This window comes from Pseudophryne corroboree, chromosome 8 (assembly GCF_028390025.1).
Source record: "Pseudophryne corroboree isolate aPseCor3 chromosome 8, aPseCor3.hap2, whole genome shotgun sequence".
NCBI classification, from domain to species: domain Eukaryota; kingdom Metazoa; phylum Chordata; class Amphibia; order Anura; family Myobatrachidae; genus Pseudophryne; species Pseudophryne corroboree.
The window spans coordinates 300,433,853-300,454,112 of NC_086451.1; the positions used below are offsets into that span (position 1 = coordinate 300,433,853).

At 46.3% G+C, this 20,260-nt stretch overlaps 1 protein-coding gene across 3 annotated transcripts in view; it reads right to left on the bottom strand.

Annotated features, from left to right (window-relative positions):
• Positions 1-808: 808 nt before the first annotated feature.
• LOC134949015 (uncharacterized) overlaps positions 809-20,260 on the bottom strand; it is a 211,639-nt gene continuing 192,187 nt past the window's right edge. For all 3 annotated transcript variants that reach the window (XM_063937344.1, XM_063937343.1, XM_063937345.1), the window contains 2 exons: positions 19,651-19,763; positions 809-3,596 (listed from right to left, as the gene is read on the bottom strand). In XM_063937344.1, coding sequence (XP_063793414.1) covers positions 3,534-3,596; positions 19,651-19,763 — 176 coding nt within the window. In that variant the 3' untranslated portion in view covers positions 809-3,533. The remainder of the gene's footprint in view (positions 3,597-19,650; positions 19,764-20,260) is intronic.

Consider the following 20,260-nt stretch of genomic DNA (forward strand, 5'->3'; position numbering starts at 1 on the left):
AAATTGTCCACTAACAGAAGCATGATGAAAGAGAGGTAACAGGTCATTATTTATATATTTACAGGTTGAGTATCCTTTTTCCAAAATGCTTGGGACCAGAAGTATTTTGGATATCGGATTTTTCTGTATTTTGGAATAAATTGCATACCATAAACAGATATCTTGGCGATGGGACCTAAGTCTGAGCACAGAATGCATTTATGTTTCATAAACACCTTATACACACAGCCTGATGGTAATTTTACCCAATGTTTTTTATAACTTTGTGTATTAAACAAACTGTGTGTACATTCACACAATTCATTTATGTTTCATATACACCTTATACACACAGCGTGAAGGTCATTTAATACAATATTTTTAATAACTTTGTGTATTAAACAAAGTTTGTGTACATTTAGCCATCAGAAAACAAATGTTTCACTATCTCACTCTCACTCAAAAAATTCTGTATTTCGGAATATTTGGATATGGGATACTCAACCTGTATTAACAGTTTCTTATATAGCGCACCATATTCCGTTGCGCTTTATTGGGTAATAACAGACAGGCCTAGAGGTAGGAAGGCCCTGCTCACAAGCTTCCAATCATATAAACCTATATACTGTATGTCTATCTATAGTTAACATCATACAATTTACTTCAATAGGTCAGTAATCTAATGGAGCGCATTAAAGTCACATATAAACTCAAGAAGATAATTACAAGAGGGCTGCTGAAAAATGTAACACGACTCAGCCCATGTCTGAATAGTGGCTTTAGCTATTTCTACTGTTGCAGTCCCTAGGAATAAAAGGTAATCCGTGTGTTTAGATAAGAAAATATATTTAATGATTACACATTCTCTGTAAAATAGTGCTTTGCTTTGTAATATATTGATGGTACATAAATGTTATTTATTAATATTTGTTTATTAATAGTTTTTTATATAGCGCAGCAAATTCCGTTGCGCTTTACAATTGGAGACAACAGTGACAATACAAAACTGGGTAATAACAGTCAGTCATAGAGGTAAGAGGGCCCTGCTTACAATCTATAGGAAAATGGGCATTGATAAGCAAAGATAGGTGTTACCTATTGCATAATGGTCTACCAGATTGCAAAGGTTCTTGGTGGGCTGTATGATATGGTAAAACAGCACTATTGGCCAGGGGTCAGGAGGATGGGAAAGTGACGAAAAAGAAAAAATGTGAGGACATGTGTGGACTGTACAGTGGATATGTAATTGGATAGGAAAGTTTATGAAGGTCATGTGGGCTGTTCTGGAATTTGATAAGCTTGCCCTGAAGAGGTGAGTTTTCAGGGAACGCTTGAAGGTTTGGAGACTAGAGTTTATTGTGCGAGGGAGGGCATTCCACAGAGTGCGGGTAGCTTGAAGAAAGTCCTGCAGTCGTGTATGTGAGTGAGTAATGCATGTGTATAAGAGACACAGATCTTATGCAGAGCGGAGAGGTCGAGTTGGGTGATATTTTGAGATAAGCAAAGAGATGTACATAGGTGTAGTTTGGTTGTGTGTGAGTAAAAGTTTTTTATATCGAATACAGGTAATCAATGGAGGGACTCACAGAGTGGATCAGCAGATGATGAACGTCTAGCAAGGAACATAAAGACTAAAAGCGAGTACACACTACGCAACGGGGAATTGCCAGCGGTGAACGACTATATCATTGAACGATATAGTGCGAACTTAGAATTTAATAAACTACTAAAATGGTCCATGTCACTATTTACAGTATCTGCAAAGGGTGCTCCTCGAGTAACGCCAAGAACCATGGATTAATACTTATATTAAGATTTCTCAAATTTACATCTCTATAGATTTATCACATTTGTAACACTCATTTATATTTACAACCGTGAAAATCATCAACTCCCGTGCGAAGAACAGGTAGAACAGCTAGTTAAATGATAAATTTGTAAAAATAATTGTGAAAGATAAAACTTCACTTAGATATTTTTCCCATCTGTAGTAACAAAAGAAGAATATGTTGTGTATTAATAATCTACGTATACGATGAAATGATAATTATCTAATCAAGGCAATGTGCTTAAAGAAGAGTAATACAGATGCATGTGGCCCTGATTGAGAGAACAATGGCCCTCATTCCGAGTTGATCGCACGCTACCCGTTTTTAGCAGCCGTGCAAATGCATAGTCACCGCCCACAGGGGAGTGTATTTTCGCTTTGCAAGTGTGCTAACGCCTGTGCAGCCGAGCTCTGCAAAAACATTTTGTGCAGTTTCAGAGTAGGTCTGAACTTACTCAGACCTTGCGATCACTTCAGTCTTTTTGGTGCCGGAATTGACGTCACACACCCGCCCTCCAAACACGCCTGCGTTTTTCCTACCACTCCCAGAAAACGGTCAATTGGCACCCATAAACATCCTCTTTCTGTCAATCTTCTTGTGATCAGCTGTGCGTATAAATTCTTCGTTAAATCCATAGCTCAGCAACGATCCGCATTGTACCTGTACGATGCGCATTATGGTGCATACGCATGCGCAGTAGAGACCTGATCGCAGCCCAACGAAAATCGGCAGCGTGCGATCAACTCGGAATGACCCCCAATGTTTCTTATGTGTACAAACTCTCGTAAGTTGATCAGAGACACAAGGGGGTTGATTCAGAGTTGGCATCAAAGAACAACCCCCCTTGCATTGCAACATATAAAGTTCCTACTTTTATTTTTTTACATGCAGGGTAAATACTGGCTGCTTTTGCATGTAGCCCACAAATACAGGACAGCTTTAGTCTTACACTGCCAATCAGAGTTCAGTTAGGACATGTCCCTCCCAACTCTAAATCTCTGTGTATTTTAATTTGCACCATGCTTTTGCTCCCAACCCTGAATCCGCCCCAAGATTGGGAACATAACAGAACCAGGATGTTCCAAGACCATAGACCCCGATTTCTGTTGTTGTTCATTATTCAAAATGATTCGAAGAGATGCAGTTCTAAAATATATTGTGAAAAATAACTAACACAGTGACGGTGTTAATGACTGGTTTTATGGAAGTGGGAATGACTGGTTTTATGGAAAAGCAGTCATTCCCAACAAATATAAGTGGTTTTTATGAGATAGCGCAATTGTTGTGATATATTTCAGTTTTATGAAAGCATTCAACAGTGTTCCATATAACAATCTTACACATAAAGTATGGGCGCTAGGTCCAGGGAAAACGTATGTAAATAGTACAAACTGGCTGAAAGATTAAAGACACTGTCTAATGATCAAATGTTTCACACAAATGCCAAATGCAGCTATTTCAGACTTAACCGTGAGGCTTGACATTTACCAGAAAATAGCCACTAATTTATGGGGCTTTATCCCTAACAAGCCATATGACGAGCATGTGTTTCTGACATGACATCCACTTCTAGGAAATATTGAACAGGCTCGGCTCAGAGAATTAACACATTAATTCAAGTAAACATTGATCTATCAACTGTATGACACAAAGTTATTCCCTTGTAAACATTTATTCTATAGGGGCTATAGTACTATCCCTCTACTCATTGTAGCACATAGTGTATCATCTGCTCCCAGGTTCTCGCTTTTCATCAGTGATGATCTTGGTAAGATCTCCCAGCAGCCCCTGGAAAGAGACAGATTACATCAACCTCACAAATATCAAACTTTGAAAGATCTGTGAATTACTTAGTTATTTTATTAGCCCAATGTCATTTTTACTTTGAATTAGGAAACATTCTGCATTGTGAAAACTGGTGTGCAGGTTTGTATGTAAATAGTGGTGATGTAACCCACAGCAACCAATAAGAATTTTGCCCTCATTTTCTGAACTATACCACGCAAATGATAGAATGCATTTTGCTGTTAGGAGTCACTGCACATTTTCTACAACTACCTGTACACCTGGCCAACTCGGGGCTCTCCAGCTATTGTGAAACTACAAATGGTACCATGAACTGCCACAACTTTAACATGTCCTAATAGAAAGCCTGTTAGAGGGTATGCTGGGATGTGTAGTTTTACAACAGCTGGAAAGCCACAGGTTGGCTAGGCCTGGCCTAGAGCATCAACATGATGGGTAGATGATCAACAAAAATATGACTTGGTTGAGTTTTAAGTAATAAATGCTCTAGTCTCCTCTTTTGTTTCAGGTGACAGGAAGTCTACGATTAAACTCTCTTCTCTTTGTAGGCCCAAAGGTGATGGGGGTCTGCCCTGTCTGATCTCCGTTTGCACTACCTGACACCACAGTTGTCTCATTTAATTGAATGGGATTCCTGCACTGGCGGTTGGTCACTCCCGGCCTTTCTTGGGGGCCGATTTATCACCATCCGCATCCTCAGATGAGGATAGGATGTGATGTGATAAAATCGGCCAAACTCGCAATGCGATTGTTTCAATAATTGCATGCAGGGACAGACTCTGTACTTGCGAATGCCCTCCGCAGCCTTATTGGGGTATTTAAAAAAAAAATACCCCGAGTTCCTTCTGTGCATGACCCCGTCGCAACTACCCCCTAAAAATAAATAAATAGTAAACATACTTACCAGTTCCAGGAGCCGGTGATCAGTGCTGCCAGTGATTCTGTGCGCTGCTGAAACCCCCAATGCTGTAAAGTGAGCTGCCATTTTGCAGCATCACTTTACTGCACCAGGGGTCACAGCAGCGCACATGAGGTCCCAATGACCTGCAGTCTGCACCAGAGCACCGATCATCGGCTCCCACTGACTAGTATGTATGTATTTTTTTTCAAACTTCAGTTTATTATCTTGTGTGTCCAGCTGATCAACGGGGCCTGGTCCCAGCACAACTTTCTCTGCCGGGGTGCAGAGAAAGCTGTGCTGAAGGCTGCATATCGCAGTGCTGCCCTGTGATAATGCCAGCTAAAGCTGGCGCAATTATCACAGGGCTCATTGTGGGTTTTTTTTTTTAACAATTTCTTTGTTTTTTAAATTTGCCCAGATCGAATTTCCCATTATAAGTATGGGAAATGCAAGCTGATTACAAAAAAAAAACAAAAAACGGGAATTAAAGGGTCTGGAACAGCTTTTCACGAAAAATGCTCCAAAAGCCCTTTAATCAAGTAATACTTAAATAAAGTTGAAAGGGTGTAAAAACACCCCTTCTCAAATTTTTATACATAAAAAAATAGGATTTTAATACCTACCGGTAAATCCTTTTCTCGTAGTACATAAGGGATACTGGGGTCACTTAACACGATTGGGTATAGATGGGGTCCAAAGGAGCCAGTGCACTTTAAATTTCTTCAACTGGGTGTGCTGGCTCCTCCCCTCTATGCCCCCTACTACAGCCAGTATAGGTAAAACTGTGCCCGAAGGAGAATGGACATACTTGAGAGAAGGAACATAACAATGAGTGGTGAGATTCACACACCAGCACACCACAACATAAACTGACCAGCGACAGCTGAACAGGTAAACGTGTCGAAAAGAAAAACCTGCAGACACGTCAACACACTGAGGCAGGCGCCCAGTATCCCTTATGGACTACGAGTAAAGGATTCACCGATAGGAATTAAAATCCTATTTTCTCTAACATCCATAAGGGATACTGGGTTCACTTAATACGATGGGGATGTCCCAAAGCTTCCAGAATGGGTGGAAAAGTGCGGCAACGTCTGCAGAACTGCTTGCCCAAACTGGGTATCCTCTTTGGCCGGGGTATCAAACCTGTAGAACTTCACAACGGTGTTCTTCCCCCATCAGGTAGCAGCTCGGCATAGTTGCAAGACCGAGACTCCACGGGCAGCCGCCCAGAAAGACCACACTGATCTCGTAGAGTGGGGCTTCAGAGACTGCGGAACAAGTATAGGCCCTTTAAAGGACAAGAGGGGAATCTTAATCAAAAATTATAATGATATAGCAAACAAACTAAACAAGTTTTTTTTAACGGTATTTACCAGAGAGGACCAAATGCTGGGTCTAACACAAAATCTCAACAAAGATAATGTCCCACTGATAAATGCTTATTTATGTGAGGAGGTAGTCTGTGACTGATTAAAAAAGTTAAAGATTAACTTCCTAGAGGATGCTGGGGACTCCAAAAGGACCATGGGGTTTATACCAAAGCTCCAGACCGGGCGGGAGAGTACGGACGACTCTGCAGCACCGATTGAGCAAACATGAGGTCCTCATCAGCCAGGGTATCAAACTTGTAGAACTTAGCAAAAGTGTTTGAACCCGACCAAGTAGCTGCTCGGCAAAGTTGACCCGCCGAAACTCCTCGGGCAGCCGCCCAAGATGAGCCCACCTTCCTGGTAGAATGGGCCTTCACCAACTCCGGTAAACGGCAATCCAGCCGTAGAATGAGCATGCCGAATCGTATCACAGATCCAGCGTGCAATAGTCTGCTTAGAGGCAGGAGCCCCAATTTTGTTGGGAGCATACAGGATAAACGGAGCCTCTGTTTTCCTAATTACGAGCTGTTCTGGCTACATAAATTTTCAAAGCTCTGACTACATCGAGAGACTTTGAATCAGCCAAGGCTTCAGTAGCTGCCTTTGGCAGAAATTGTTGACGAGTTCTCAATTCCGCTCTATCCACATGGAAGATCAAATAGGGGCTCTTGTGAGACAAAGCTGCTAATTCCGACACCCGCCTTGCGGACGCCAAGGCCAAAAGCATGACCACTTTCCAAGTGAGAAATTTTAACTCAACCTTTCGTTAAGGTTCAAACCAGTGTAACATAAGAAACTGAAACACCACGTTAAGGTCCCATGGTGCCACTGGGGGCACAAATGGAGGTTGGATGTGCAGCACTCCTTTCACGAAAGTCTGAACCTCTGGAAGGGCGGACAATTCTTTTTGAAAGAAAATCGATAAGGCCGAAATCTGCACTTTAATGGAGCCTAACTTTAGGCCCGCATCCACACCTGCTTGCAAAAAATGGAGAAAACGACCCAGCTGAAATTCTTCCATAGGAGCCTTCTTGGATTCGCACCAAGACACATATTTTCTCCAAATACGGTGATAGTGCTTCGCCGTTACTTCCTTTCTAGCTTTAAGTAGAGTGGGGATGACTTCACCGGGAATACCCTTTCGAGCTAGGATTTGGCATTCAACCGCCACGCCGTCGAACGCAACCGCGGTAAGTCTTGGAACACGCACGGCCCTTGCTGTAACAGGTCCTCTCGTAGAGGAAGAGGCCAGGAATCTCCTATGAGTAATTCCTGAAGATCCGGATACCAGGCCCTCCGTGGCCAGTCTGGAACAATGAGTATCGCCTGAACCCTTGTTCTTCTTATGATCCTTATCACCTTTGGGATGAGTGGAAGTGGAGGGAACACATATATCGACTGAAACACCCACAGTGTCACCAGGGCGTCCACTGCACTGGCTTGAGGGTCCCTCGACCTGGAACAATATCTCTGAAGCTTCTTGTTGAGGCGAAACACCATCATGTCTATTTGAGGAATTCCCCAATGACTTGTCACTTCTGCAAAGACCTCTTGATGAAGACCCCACTCTCCTGGATGGAGATCGTGTCTGCTGAGGAAGTCTGCTTCCCAGTTGTCCACGCCCGGAATGAAGACCGATGACAGAGCGCTTGCATGTTTTTCCGCCCAGCGGAGAACTTTTGTGGCCTCCGCTATCGCCGCTCTGCTCTTTGTTCCACCCTGGCGGTTTATGTACGCTACTGCTGTTATGTTGTCCGACTGAATCAGGATGGGCAGACCGCGAAGAAGATGTTCCGCTTGTAGAAGGCCGTTGTAGATGGCTCTTAATTCCAGAATGTTTATGTGCAGACAAGCTTCCTGGCTTGACCATTTTCCCTGGAAATTTTCCCCCTGTGTGACTGCTCCCCAGCCTCGGAGACTTGCATCCGTAGTCACCAGGACCCAGTCCTGGATCCCGAACCTGCGTCCCTCTAGGAGGTGAGAACTTTGGAACTACCACAGGAGAGATACTCTGGTCCTGGAAGATAGGCTTATTTTCCGGTGCATGTGCAGGTGAGACCCGGACCACTTGTCCAACAGGTCCCACTGAAACACCCTGGCATGGAACCTGCCAAACGGAATGGCTTCGTATGCTGCCACCATCTTCCCCAGCACCCGAGTGCATTGATGAATCGACACTCTTGCCGGTTTCAGAATCTCCTTGACCATGTTCTGGATTTCCAGAGCTTTTTCCACTGGGAGAAACACTCTCTGCAGTTCCGTGTCTAGGATCATGCCCAAGAATGACAGCCGTGTTGTCGGAACCAACTGTGACTTTGGCAAATTTAGGAGCCAACCATGTTGTTGCAGGACTGTCAGGGAGAGTGCAACGTTTCTTAGTAACTGCTCCTTTGATCTCGCCTTTATCAGGAGTTCTTCCAAGTACGGGATAATTGTGACACCGTGCTTGCGCAGGAGCACCATCATTTCCGCCATTACTTTGGTGAAAATCCTCGGAGCCATAGAAAGACCAAACGGCAACGTCTGAAACTGGTAATGACAATCCTGAACAGCAAACCTCAGGTAAGCTTGATGTGGAGGATATATTGGGACATGTAAGTAGGCATCTTTTATGTCGACTGACGCCATAAAATCCCCCCCTTCCAGACTGGAGATCACTGCTCGGAGAGATTCCATCTTGAATTTGGATCTTTTCAGATATAAATTGAGGGATTTTAAGTTCAGAATCGGTCTGACCGAGCCATCCGGCTTCGGGACCACGAACAGGCTTGAATAAAAGCCTTCACCCCGTTGTGACGGGGGGACCGTGACAATAACTTGCTGCAGACACAGCTTTTGTATTGCAGCGCATACTACTTCCCTTTCCGTAAGAGAAGCTGGTAAGGCCGTTTTGAAAAATCGGTGAGGGGGCACATCTTGAAACTCCAGTTTGTACTCTTGGACCACTATTTCTAGCACCCAAGGATCCAGGGCCGAACGAGCCCAGACCTAACTGAAGAGTTGAAGACGTGCCCCCACCGGTGCAGACTCCAGCAGCGGAGCCCCAGCGTCATGGGGTGGATTTGGTAGCGGCCGGGGAGGACTTCTGCTCTTGGGAGCTTGCCACAGCCGGCAAATTTTTTCCCCTTCCCCTACCTCTAGCAGCAAGGAAGGAGGACCCTCGTCCTTTTTTGAATTTATTAGACTGAAAGGACTGCATCTGATAAAGAGGCGTTTTCTTTTGTTGTGCAGGGACATACGGTAGAAAAGATGACTTACCCGCGGTAGCTGTTGATACCAGGTCCGCGAGGCCCTCACCAAACAAAACACCACCTTTATACGGCAGAGCCTCCATAGCCCTCTTAGAGTCAGCATCACCATTCCATTGATGAGTCTATAATGCTCTCCTAGCCGAGATTGCCATGGCATTGGCCCTTGATCCCAAGAGGCCAATATCTCTTGCAGCCTCCTTTAGATTGACTGCAACGTCCCTGATCTGACCCAGTGTCAAAAGAACGCTATCCCTATCCAGGGTGTCCAAGTCAGATGATAAGTTATCTGCCCACTTTTCAATTGCACTACTCACCCATGCCGATGTCACGGCAGGTCTGAGCAGCGTACCCGTAGTGACATAGATAGATTACAAAGTAGTTTCCTGCTTACGATCCACAGTACCTTTATGGTCGCCGTGTCAGGGGACGGAAGCGCCACCTTCTTGGACAGCCGTGCTAGAGCCTTGTCCACATTGGGGGTTGACTCCCACTTTTCCCTGTCCTCAGAGGGGAACGGGTATGCCATAATAATTCTCTTGGGAATCAGCAACTTTTTGTCAGGAATTTCCCAAGCCTTTTCAAAAAGAGAGTGTTCAGTTCATGAGAGGGAGGAAACGTTACCACAGGTTTCTTTCCTATAAACATACTGACCCTTGTCTCAGGAACAGCAGGGTCCTCAGTGATATGTAATACGTCTTTTATTGCCACAATCATGTACTGAATGCTCTTAGCCAGTTTAGGATTCAACCTGGCATCACTATAGTCGACACTGTAATCCGAATCCGTGTTGGTATCTGTGTCTGCTATTTGGGTAAACGGCCGTTTCTGTGACCCTGAGGGAGTCTGCGTTTGGGATAAAGCATCTTCCATGGATTGTCTCCATGTTTGGTTCTGAGCCTCAGATTTATCCAATCTCTTATTTAATAAAGCCACATTTTTATTCAAGGCACTCAACATATTTACCCAATTAGCAGTCGGCGGTGCCGACAGATTCACTCCCCCACTCTGTTCTGTCCCCACTCCGGCCTCCTCCTGGGAAGAGCCTTCAGCCTCAGACATGTCGACACACTCGTACCGACACCACTATCACACTGGGCTATAGGGGACAGACCCACAATAAGGCCTATTAGAGAAACACAGAGGGAGTTTGCCAGCTCACACCCAGTGCCTATCCCGGTCTGAAAGTATATATATAATGCCCCAGACCTGTCAATGCTTTTTATATATAATAATTCAACACCAAATCTGCTGTGCCCCCCCACCCCCCGTTTTGCACCCTGTTACTTGTGACAGAAGTGTAGGAGGCCAGGACCAGCATCTCTGCAGCTCACTGTGAAGAGAAAATGGCGCTGATTAGAGCTGGGAGGACCAAGCCCCGCCTCCTTAATGGCGCTCTTATGTTCCACTATTTTTTATACTGGCGGGGGTCTGTATACAGTGCCTATGCACTGTATATCACTTTTGCCAGACTGAAATTGAGGTTTTATTGCTGCCCAGGGCGCCCCCCCTGCGCCCTGCACCTATGTAGTGCCGCTTGTGTGTGGGAGCAATGGCGCGCAGCGCGGTACCTCTGAGACTGAAGTCTTCTGCCGTCTTTACTGAAGTCTTCTGTACTTTGGTTACTCACCCGGGTTCTTTATTCTGACTCTGTGAGGGGGACGACGGTGCGGCTCCGGGAACGAGCAGCTAGGCTATACCAAGTGATCAGATCCTCTGGAGCTAATGGTGTCTAGTAGCCTAAGAAGCAGAGCCTTTAACTCACAGAAGTAGGTCTGCTTCTCTCCCCTCAGTCCCACGAAGCAGGGAGCCTGTTGCCAGCAGTGCTCCCTGAAAATAATAAACCTAAATAAAGTATTTTCCAGAGAAACTCAGGAGAGCTCCCCTGTTGTGTGTCCAGTCTCTCTGGGCACAGAATCTACCTGAGGTCTGGAGGAGGGGCATAGAGGGAGGAGCCAGTTCACACCCATTTAAAGTCTTAAAGTGACCATGTCTCCTGCGGATCCCGTCTATACCCCATGGTCCTTTTGGAGTCCCCAGCATCCTCTAGGACGTATGAGAAAGCGTTAGGGGTTCACATAGATAAATTGAGCAGCAGTACCCAAAGTAGGAGTGCAGCAAAGAAGGCTAATAAGATATTAGCATGCATAAAACGGGGAATTGATGCAAGGGACGAGTGTATTATACTTCCATTATATAAATCAATAGTGAGGCCACATCTTGAATACTGTGTGCAATTTTGGGCACCATATTACAAAAAGGATATCCTGGAGCTAGAAAAGGTTCAGAGGCGGGCGACCAAACTAATCAAGGGCATGGAGACGCTGGAATACGAGGAAAGGCTTGCAAGGCTAGGCATGTTTACACTGGAAAAGAGCAGACTAAGAGGGGACATGATCAACATCTACAAATATACACTGCTCAAAAAAATAAAGGGAACACTTAAACAACACAGTGTAACTCCAAGTCAATCACACTTCTGTGAAATCAAACTGTCCACTTAGAAAGCAACACTGATTGACAATCAATTTCACATGCTGTTGTGCAAATGTAATAGACAACAGGTGGGAATTATAGGCAATTATCAAGACACCCTCAATAAAGGAGTTGTTCTGCAGGTGGTGACCACAGACCACTTCTCAGCTCCTATGCTTTCTGGCTGATGCTTTGGTCACTTTTGAAAGCTGGCGGTGCTTTCACTCTAGTGGTAGCATGAGACGGAGTCTACAACCCACACAAGTGGCTCAGGTATTGCAGCTCATCCAGGATGGCACATCAATGCGAGCTGTAGCAAGAAGGTTTGCTGTGTCTGTCAGCGTAGTGTACAGAGCATGGAGACGCTACCAGGAGACAGGCCAGTACATCAGAAGACGTGGAGGAGGCCGTAGGAGGGCAACAACCCAACAGCAGGACCGCTACCTCCGCCTTTGTGCAAGCAGGAACAGGAGGAGCACTGCCAGAGCCCTGCAAAATGACCTCCAGCAAGCCACAAATGTGCATGTGTCTACTCAAACGATCAGAAACAGACTCCATGAGGGTGGTATGAGGGCCCGACGTCCACAGGTGGGGGTTGTGCTTACAGCCCAACACCGTGCAGGACGTTTGGCATTTGCCAGAGAACACCAAGACTGGCAAATTCGCCACTGGCACCCTGTGCTCTTCACAGATGAAAGCAGGTTCTCACTGAGCACATGTGACAGACGTGACAGAGTCTGGAGACGCCAAGGAGAACATTCTGCTGCCTGCAACATCCTCCAGCATGACCGGTTTGGCAGTGGGTCAGTAATGGTGTGGGGTGGCATTTCTTTGGGGGGCCGCACAGCCCTCCATGTGCTCGACAGAGGTAGCCTGACTGCCATTAGGTACCGAGATGAGATCCTCAGACCCCGTGTGAGACCATATGCTGGTGCGGTTGGCCCTGGGTTCCTCCTAATGCAAGACAATGCTAGACCTCATGTGGCTGGAGTGTGTCAGCAGTTCCTACAAGATGAAGGCATTGATGCTATGGACTGGCCCGCCCGTTCCCCAGACCTGAATCCAAATGAGCACATCTGGGACATCATGTCTTGCACCACAGACTGTCCAGGAGTTGGTGGATGCTTTAGTCCAGATCTGGGAGGAGATCCCTCAGGAGACCATCCGCCACCTCATCAGGAGCATGCCCAGGCGTTGTAGGGAGGTAATACAGGCAAGTGGAGGCCACACACACTACTGAGCCTTGTTTTAAGGACATTACATCAAAGTTGGATCAGCCTGTAGTGTGTTTTTCCACTTTAATTTTGAGTGTGACTCCAAATCCAGACCTCCATGGGTTAATAAATTTGATTTCCATTGATAATTTTTGTGTGATTTTGTTGTCAGCACATTCAACTATGTAAAGAACAAAGTATTTAAAAAGAATATTTAATTCATTCAGATCTAGGATGTGTTATTTTAGTGTTCCCTTTATTTTTTTGAGCAGTGTATAAGGGGTCAATACACAGAGCTCGGGAGGGACCTGTTCTCTATAAGATCAGCACAGACACGTGGTCACTTGCTTAGGTTAGAGGAGAGGAGTTTCCGCACATTGAGGCGAAAAGGTTTTTTCACAGTAAGGACAATACGTGTTTGGAATCCCCTGCCTGAGAGAGTAGTAACAGCGGACTCAGTCAACACCTTTAAGAATGGGTTAGATAAATTCCTATTGGATAAAGATATTCAGGGTTATGGTGTGTAGGCACGCATTATAGTTAATATAACTAGTCCTAACATAAAAATAACTAGTCTTAAAATAAGACTGCATAGGAGACCACAAATAGGTTGAAATCGATGGACAATTGTCTTTTTTCAACCTTAGTTACTATGTTACTATGTATGACACATAGGCTTGTTGTACGGTCAACCTAAGCCAACGAGCAATGGACCGCTTAGAAGCAGGGCAACCCTTTTTCTGCAAATCATAGAGCACAAACAAGGAATCCATCTTTCTTATCAGAGCGGTCCTGTTGATATAAATCTTCAAGGCTCGCACAGCATCCAACGACTCCGGAGGAGCAGATGTGCCAGAACTTGACGGGACAACAAATGGTTGATTCAAGTGGGACGCAGAGACAACCTTCAGCAGGAACTGCTGCTCAGTCCTGAGCTCCGCTCGGTCCAAGTAGGAACTTTTACACGATAGGGCCCCCAATTCCAAAACACGTCTAGCAGAAGCCAGGGCCAGTAACATCACCATGTGAGGTAATTGTCTTCTACCGTCATCATAGGTTCAAACCAGGAGGACTGTAGGAAATCCAAGACTACATTCAAATCCCAGGGTGCCATGGGCGGCACAAAAGGAGGTTGTATGTGAAGTTCCCCTTGCAAGGTCTGAACTTCAGGCAACACTGCCAATTTCTTCTGGAAGAAAATAGAGAGCTGAAATCTGGATTTTTATAGAACCCAGACATAAGCCCTTATCCACACCAGCCTACAGGAAACGTAAGAAACGTCCCAAGTGGAACTCTGCAGATGGATACGTGCATTCCTCGCACCAAGAGACATATCGCCTTCAGATAAGATGATGGTGTTTTGATGTCACAGGCTTCCTGGCCTGAACCATGGTAGCAACAACCTTTTTGGAAAGGCCTTTGTGAGCTAGCATGTTCCGCTCAACCTCCATGCCATCAAACAAAGTCGTTGTAAGTCCGGGTAGACGAACGGTCCTTGTTGAAGAAGATCTCTTCCCATTGGCAGAGGCTAAGGGTCTTCGATGGACATGTCAAGAAGATCCACATACCACGCCCTCCGAGCGTGACGACTCAGGAAGTCCTCTTCCCAGTTGTCCACTCCCGGAATGAAAATTGCGGACATTGCTATCACATTTCTTTCTGCCCAGAGGAGTATCTTTGACACTTCTCGCATGCAGGCTCTGCTTTTTGTCCCTCCTTGTTGAGTTATGTAAGCCACCGCTATGGCGTTGTCCAACTGAACCTGGATAGCATGATCCTTGAGCAGAGGAGATGTCTGAAGCAGAGTATTGTAGATCGCCAGAAGTTCCAGAATGTTGATCGGAAGCAGGTCTTCGTGGGCTGAGCACCTGCCCTGGAACTGAGCCGCTTGGGTAACAGCTCCCCATCCTCTCAGACTCGCATCTGTTGTGAGGAGAATCCAATCCTGGATCCTGAAACTTCGACCTTCCAGTAGGTTTGAGGACTGGAGCCACCACAGGAGGGAAATCCTGGCCTGAGGTGACAGCCGTATTATCCGGTGCATCTGAAGATGTGAGCCGGACCACTTGCTCAGGAGATCCAATTGAAAAGTTCTGGCATGGAACCTTCCGTGCTACCATTTTCACCAACAATCTTATGCAAAGATGGATGCATATACGAGTAGTCCGTAGAACCATTTGGACCATCTCCTGGACTGTTCTTGCTTTGTCCTCTGGGAGGAACACCTTTTGAGCCACCATATCCAAAAACATTCCCAGGAACAGGAGCCGCTGAGTTGTCTCCAGGTGGGACTTTTGTAAATTGAGGAACCACCCATGGTGTGACAGAAGCTGAATAGTGTGGTCTATATGGAGCAGACCAAGCTCCTTGGATCTCGTCTTTATCAAGAGATCGTCCAGGTAAGGGACAATATTGCACCCCTGGACCCGGAGCTGGAACATCACCTCCGCCATCACCTTCGTGAAAACCCTTGGAGCTGTGAACAGGTCGAAGGGTAGCGCCTGGAAATGGTAGTGATCTTCAGCAGGGCATACCGCCGGTAAGCCTGGTGAGGCGGCCAAATCGGAATATGGAGATAGGCGTCCTTTATAACCAGCGAGACAATGAACTCCCATTCTTCCAAACCCGCAATCACTGCTCCCAAGGATTCCGTCTTCAACTTGAAAATCTTTAGGTAAGGGTTCAAGGATTTTAGATTAAGAATGGGCCTTACCGAACCATCCGGTTTTGGTACAACGAACAGGTTGGAGTAGTATCCTTTTCCCTGCTGTTGTAGTGGCACTGGAACAATGACTTGGGACTGGACCAACCTTAGAAAGGCCTGTTGTAGCGTAACGCGTGCATCCTCCAAATCTTGTAAGCTCGATTTAAAAAATTGTTGGGGAGGAGCGTTGTCGAACTCCAGCTTGTAGCCCTGAGAAATTAGGTCCTTTACCCAGGCATCCTGGCAGGCGCTTTCTCAGATGCGGCTGAAGTGACACAGTCGAACTCCCACCACAAGATTTCCTCGGGGTGGGTGGGCAAAGTCATGATGAGGCCTTAGTGGAAGCTGAACTGGTCCTCTGTTCCAGAGAACCTGTGGCTGCTGGTTTTCTTGTCTTACCTCTGGTGCCTCTCGTTGCATTGGAGGGACCTCTGGCCCTAGATCTAAATCTGGTAGTCCGAAAGGCCTGGGTAGACGGCCCTGGGCAGGAATGTCTAGCCAGCGGTGACCCAGAGGGGAGAAATGTGGATTTCCCCGCAGTAACCTTAGAAATCCACGTATCCAACTCAACCCCAAATACCACTCCCCTGAGAAGGGAAGAGACTCCACACTGCGCTTGGAATCTGCGTCCGCTATTCACTGACGCAGCCACAGGGCTCTGCGTGCTGACACTGCCATGGCTATAGTCCTAGCATTAAGGGCCCCTATTTCCTTGAGAGAATCACACAGGACGCGTACAGTGTCTTGGATGTGTCTTATGAGGGTAACCGTAGTAACCAGACATATCCACCTCCACCAAGACCCTCTTGAAATTGAGTCGCCCATGTATGAATGGCAGCCGCTGTGTAAATAGACTTTAGTGTAGTCTCTAATTTTCTATCCCCAGGGTCCTTTAATGTAAAGGAGCCCGGAGCTGGCAGTACCACCTTTTTAGATAGGTGGGAGAAACTGATACATCCACGGCTGGGGGTTCTTACCAATTTTTCCTACCTTCTGGGGCAAATGGGAAAGTGTGCAAAAAACTTTTAGTCACCTGATATTTTTTAATCAGGATTTTTCCAGGCTTCCTTAAACATGTCATCTACTGTAGTTCCGGAGAATCAGGGAAAGTGACACTGAGTTTTTTCTGTGCTAAGAAACATGACTGCGGCGCTGCAGCATCTTCCAAAGGGATTTTTAACACATCCCTGATAGCCAGTATGAGGGGCTCAATACCCTGTGCAGAAGTTGAATCCTCTGTAGTAGGATCTAATTCTTCCCCCTCCTCCTGTACCTCTTCCTCAGAATCTGAGAGTAAATCAGGCAGCCCACGTTTATGTGTCCCTGAACTAGGGAGGGGGGGTTGTTTATCATCTGCCTTTGCAGCTAGGTCTGCGACAGCCTGCTGCAGCTGTTGTGTCTTCTGACTATTAGCAGTGAGTTGGGATGACATATCTGCCATCACAGTTTTTATGGCACCGAGCCAGGATGGCTCCTGACCCTCCCCCCCCCCCCCCCCAGCCTCCCCACTAACCTGGGAGGACTGACTGCATTGTTCACATGCCAGAGAACCAGTCGCAGAGGGAGAGAATCTGGTGTTACATACACTGCATAATTGGTGTTTGACCATGTTTACAGTAGACAACACGCGTGCGCACGCACACACACACACACAAAATTGCGTTCGCCAAGGCACAATGCCCTGCGGTACCAACAACCTCTCAGGACGATGGTCCTGCAGTGGGGAAGCGGCTCTGAAGCCGGTAACCGCACCCCCCCCCCCCCCCCCTAACTCCCACGGTGCAGGTATACTGTTGCCCACACAGTATACAGAAAATTACAAAGTTTAATATAAACTGAATAAAAAATCCTCCGGAGCTCCAGAGTCTGCATCCTCTCCTGAGGTCACATTTTTCTAAACTGGCTGTGAGAGGGAGCATAGAGGTGAGGAGCCAGCACACCCAGTTGAAGAAATTTAAAGTGCACCGGCTCCTTTGGACCCCATCTATACCCCATCATATTAAGTGAACCCAGTATCCCTTATGGGTGTTAGAGAAATAATTTTTACTAAATATGCCTCTTGGTGAGCAAACTGGCACTCCCTTACCCCCTGCAGTTCCTCCTTCTTGCGAAGAAAAAAAAGATATATGCCCCATTTATAAATCAGGTGACTGAGGTTTGGCATGCTGCATATTCTTTGGTTGGATCTCGGGGCTGGAATCGGATACACTGCTTTGGAACAATAGTGGACTTCCCCCCCGAGCTGGGCAGTTTTGATGGAGAGTCATTTTGGCTCCTTTATGGGATACACTCTTTAGGTCATGTTTACCAGGGAGCTTTGCTTAAAACATTTGACCAGCTTAAAAAAGATTTCCCGCCCCAATTCAGCCTTTTTATGTTACTTACAATTGCGTCATGCCCTCTGTGCCCAGTTCGGTGATTCCTCCCCTCCCACCCCCTTGTATATTAGGCTTTCCAGTGAAAAAGTTGCTGCTCTCCATGGTCTCCCGTGGGGTTGTGCCAGCTGTTTATTCTACTCCTGATAGTCTTACGCAGTTTTTGAAACCTAGGTGGGAAACAGACTTTGGGCCCTCTCTGATGAGCAGTGGGTTCATATACTTGGTTGTACTCGGGATGCTACTGCCTGGATCCGCTATCAGAAGATACATTTTTTTTGTTTTTCATAGAATGTATTACTCTCCACTTGTTACTAAACTTCAACTACCACTTTCTGACTTAGTATTACACCTGACAATGGGGGTTATTCCAACCCGTTTGCACGCAGCGGTTCTTCGCTGCGGTGCGAACATATCGGAAATGCGCATGCACGTCGGGTGCACTGCGCACGTGTGTCGTAGGCAAACGCCGCCGCCGGCGACAAATGTGATCGCAGCGGCAATCGCAAGAGGATGGACAGGCGGGAGGCGTTCCAGGGTGAATACTCACCGTTTCCAGCCATTTTCGGAGAGTGGTAAGAAGAACGCAGATGTCTGACGTCAGGACCGGGACCTTCATCGCTGGATTCGTTGCACTGGGTAAGTAGCTGCAGGGCTACTCTTGTTTTGAGTGAAACTTTTTTAGCATAGCAGGGCTGCACAAGCGTTCGCAGCCCTGCTATGCTAAAATACACTCCCCATAGGCGGCGTCTAGTTGATCGCACGAGCAGCAAAAAGTTGCTACGTGCGATCAACTCGGAATGACCCCCAATATCTCTGTCTTTCCAGGCAGCTCCTCACCTAAAGCAGGTAGAAGGGTGTCAATGAGGAAGAGATATGGGGTTCATGTCTACCCCTGGGGTGGCCGGTGATCAGTGAAGGGGCCAGTAAAAATAAAAACGTGCTAGCACTCTAGGTGACCACTTTAGTTTGCCTAACGTAGTTCTGACCCAGCCCTCACCAGACATTGCATGAACACTGTAGTAGGAGGCAAGCACTCTGGTGGACTCTTTACATTTGTGAAGTGTAATGAGAGGTAATGGCCCTCATTCCGAGTTGTTCGCTCACTAGCCGCTTTTCGCAGCAGTGCACACGCTAAGCCGCCGCCCTCTGGGAGTGAATCTTAGCTTAGCAGAATTGCGAACGAAGTATTCGCAATATTGCGAAAAGATTTTTCTTTGCAGTTTCTGAGTAGTTCGAGACTTACTCTTCCAGTGCGATCAGTTCAGTGCTTGTCGTTCCTGGTGTGACGTCACAAACACACCCAGCGTTCGCCCAGACACTCCCCCGTTTCTCCAGCCACTCCCGCGTTTTTCCCAGAAACGGCAGCGTTTTTTCACACACTCCCATAAAACGGCCAGTTTCCGCCCAGAAACACCCACTTCCTGTCAATCACACTACGATCATCAGAACGAAGAAAAAACCTCGTAATGCCGTGAGTAAAATACCAAACTTCTTAGCAAATTTACTTGTCGCAGCCGCAGTGCGAACATTGCGCATGCCCAGTTAGCGGAAAATCGCAACGATGCGAAGGAAAATAACGAGCGAACAACTCGGAATGAGGGCCAATGTTCTTCTGCTAATGCAGACAATGTAATGCTTTGTTGTGATCACCTAGAATTGCTTCTCAATGTTGAATTATTACTTCCCACACATTATTATTTTTTTTTTTAACACATTTTATTAATATTATAAGGAGCTACTTACCACTAGAGTCTCTTTGTTTGCCTTTGAATCTTGAAAGGAATTATGAGATGCTTTTAAACTCTTTAAAATATTTCTCTCAAATAAGGAGCTGACGCAATTATGAGGCAGGGAACCTGTTCGAGTAAAATATTCATAACTTAAATCCAATTCTAGCCATAATTTAGAACAGAGACAAGTGGAAGAGTTACCAGCGGTATCACTTGTATAGCGTTCTGCTTACTGATCAATACACCTGCATGTAGCTCATTCATACACACACAGTTCCTGAGGAACGGTTTCATTTTTAGAGACTTGCTCCACATTGACCTCCAAAATGAATGCTATAGAAAGCCACTTACAAAAAGATATGTGGCTGAAGAGGACTGGTATTATGGTAGACTTACCTGCTATGTAGGTATGTTATCTAGTTCAGGGGAAAGCAATCTATGTCACTCCAGCTACTGTGGAACTGGGTGTAGTATGGTATGCCGGCGGCCAGCATACCGGCGCCGGGATCCCGACCGCCGGCATACCAGCAGCTGGGCGAGTGGCGTATTCTCCCTCCAGGGGGGTCGTGGATCCCCAAGAGGGAGAATAATTGTCGGTATGCCGGGTGTCGGGATTCCGGCGC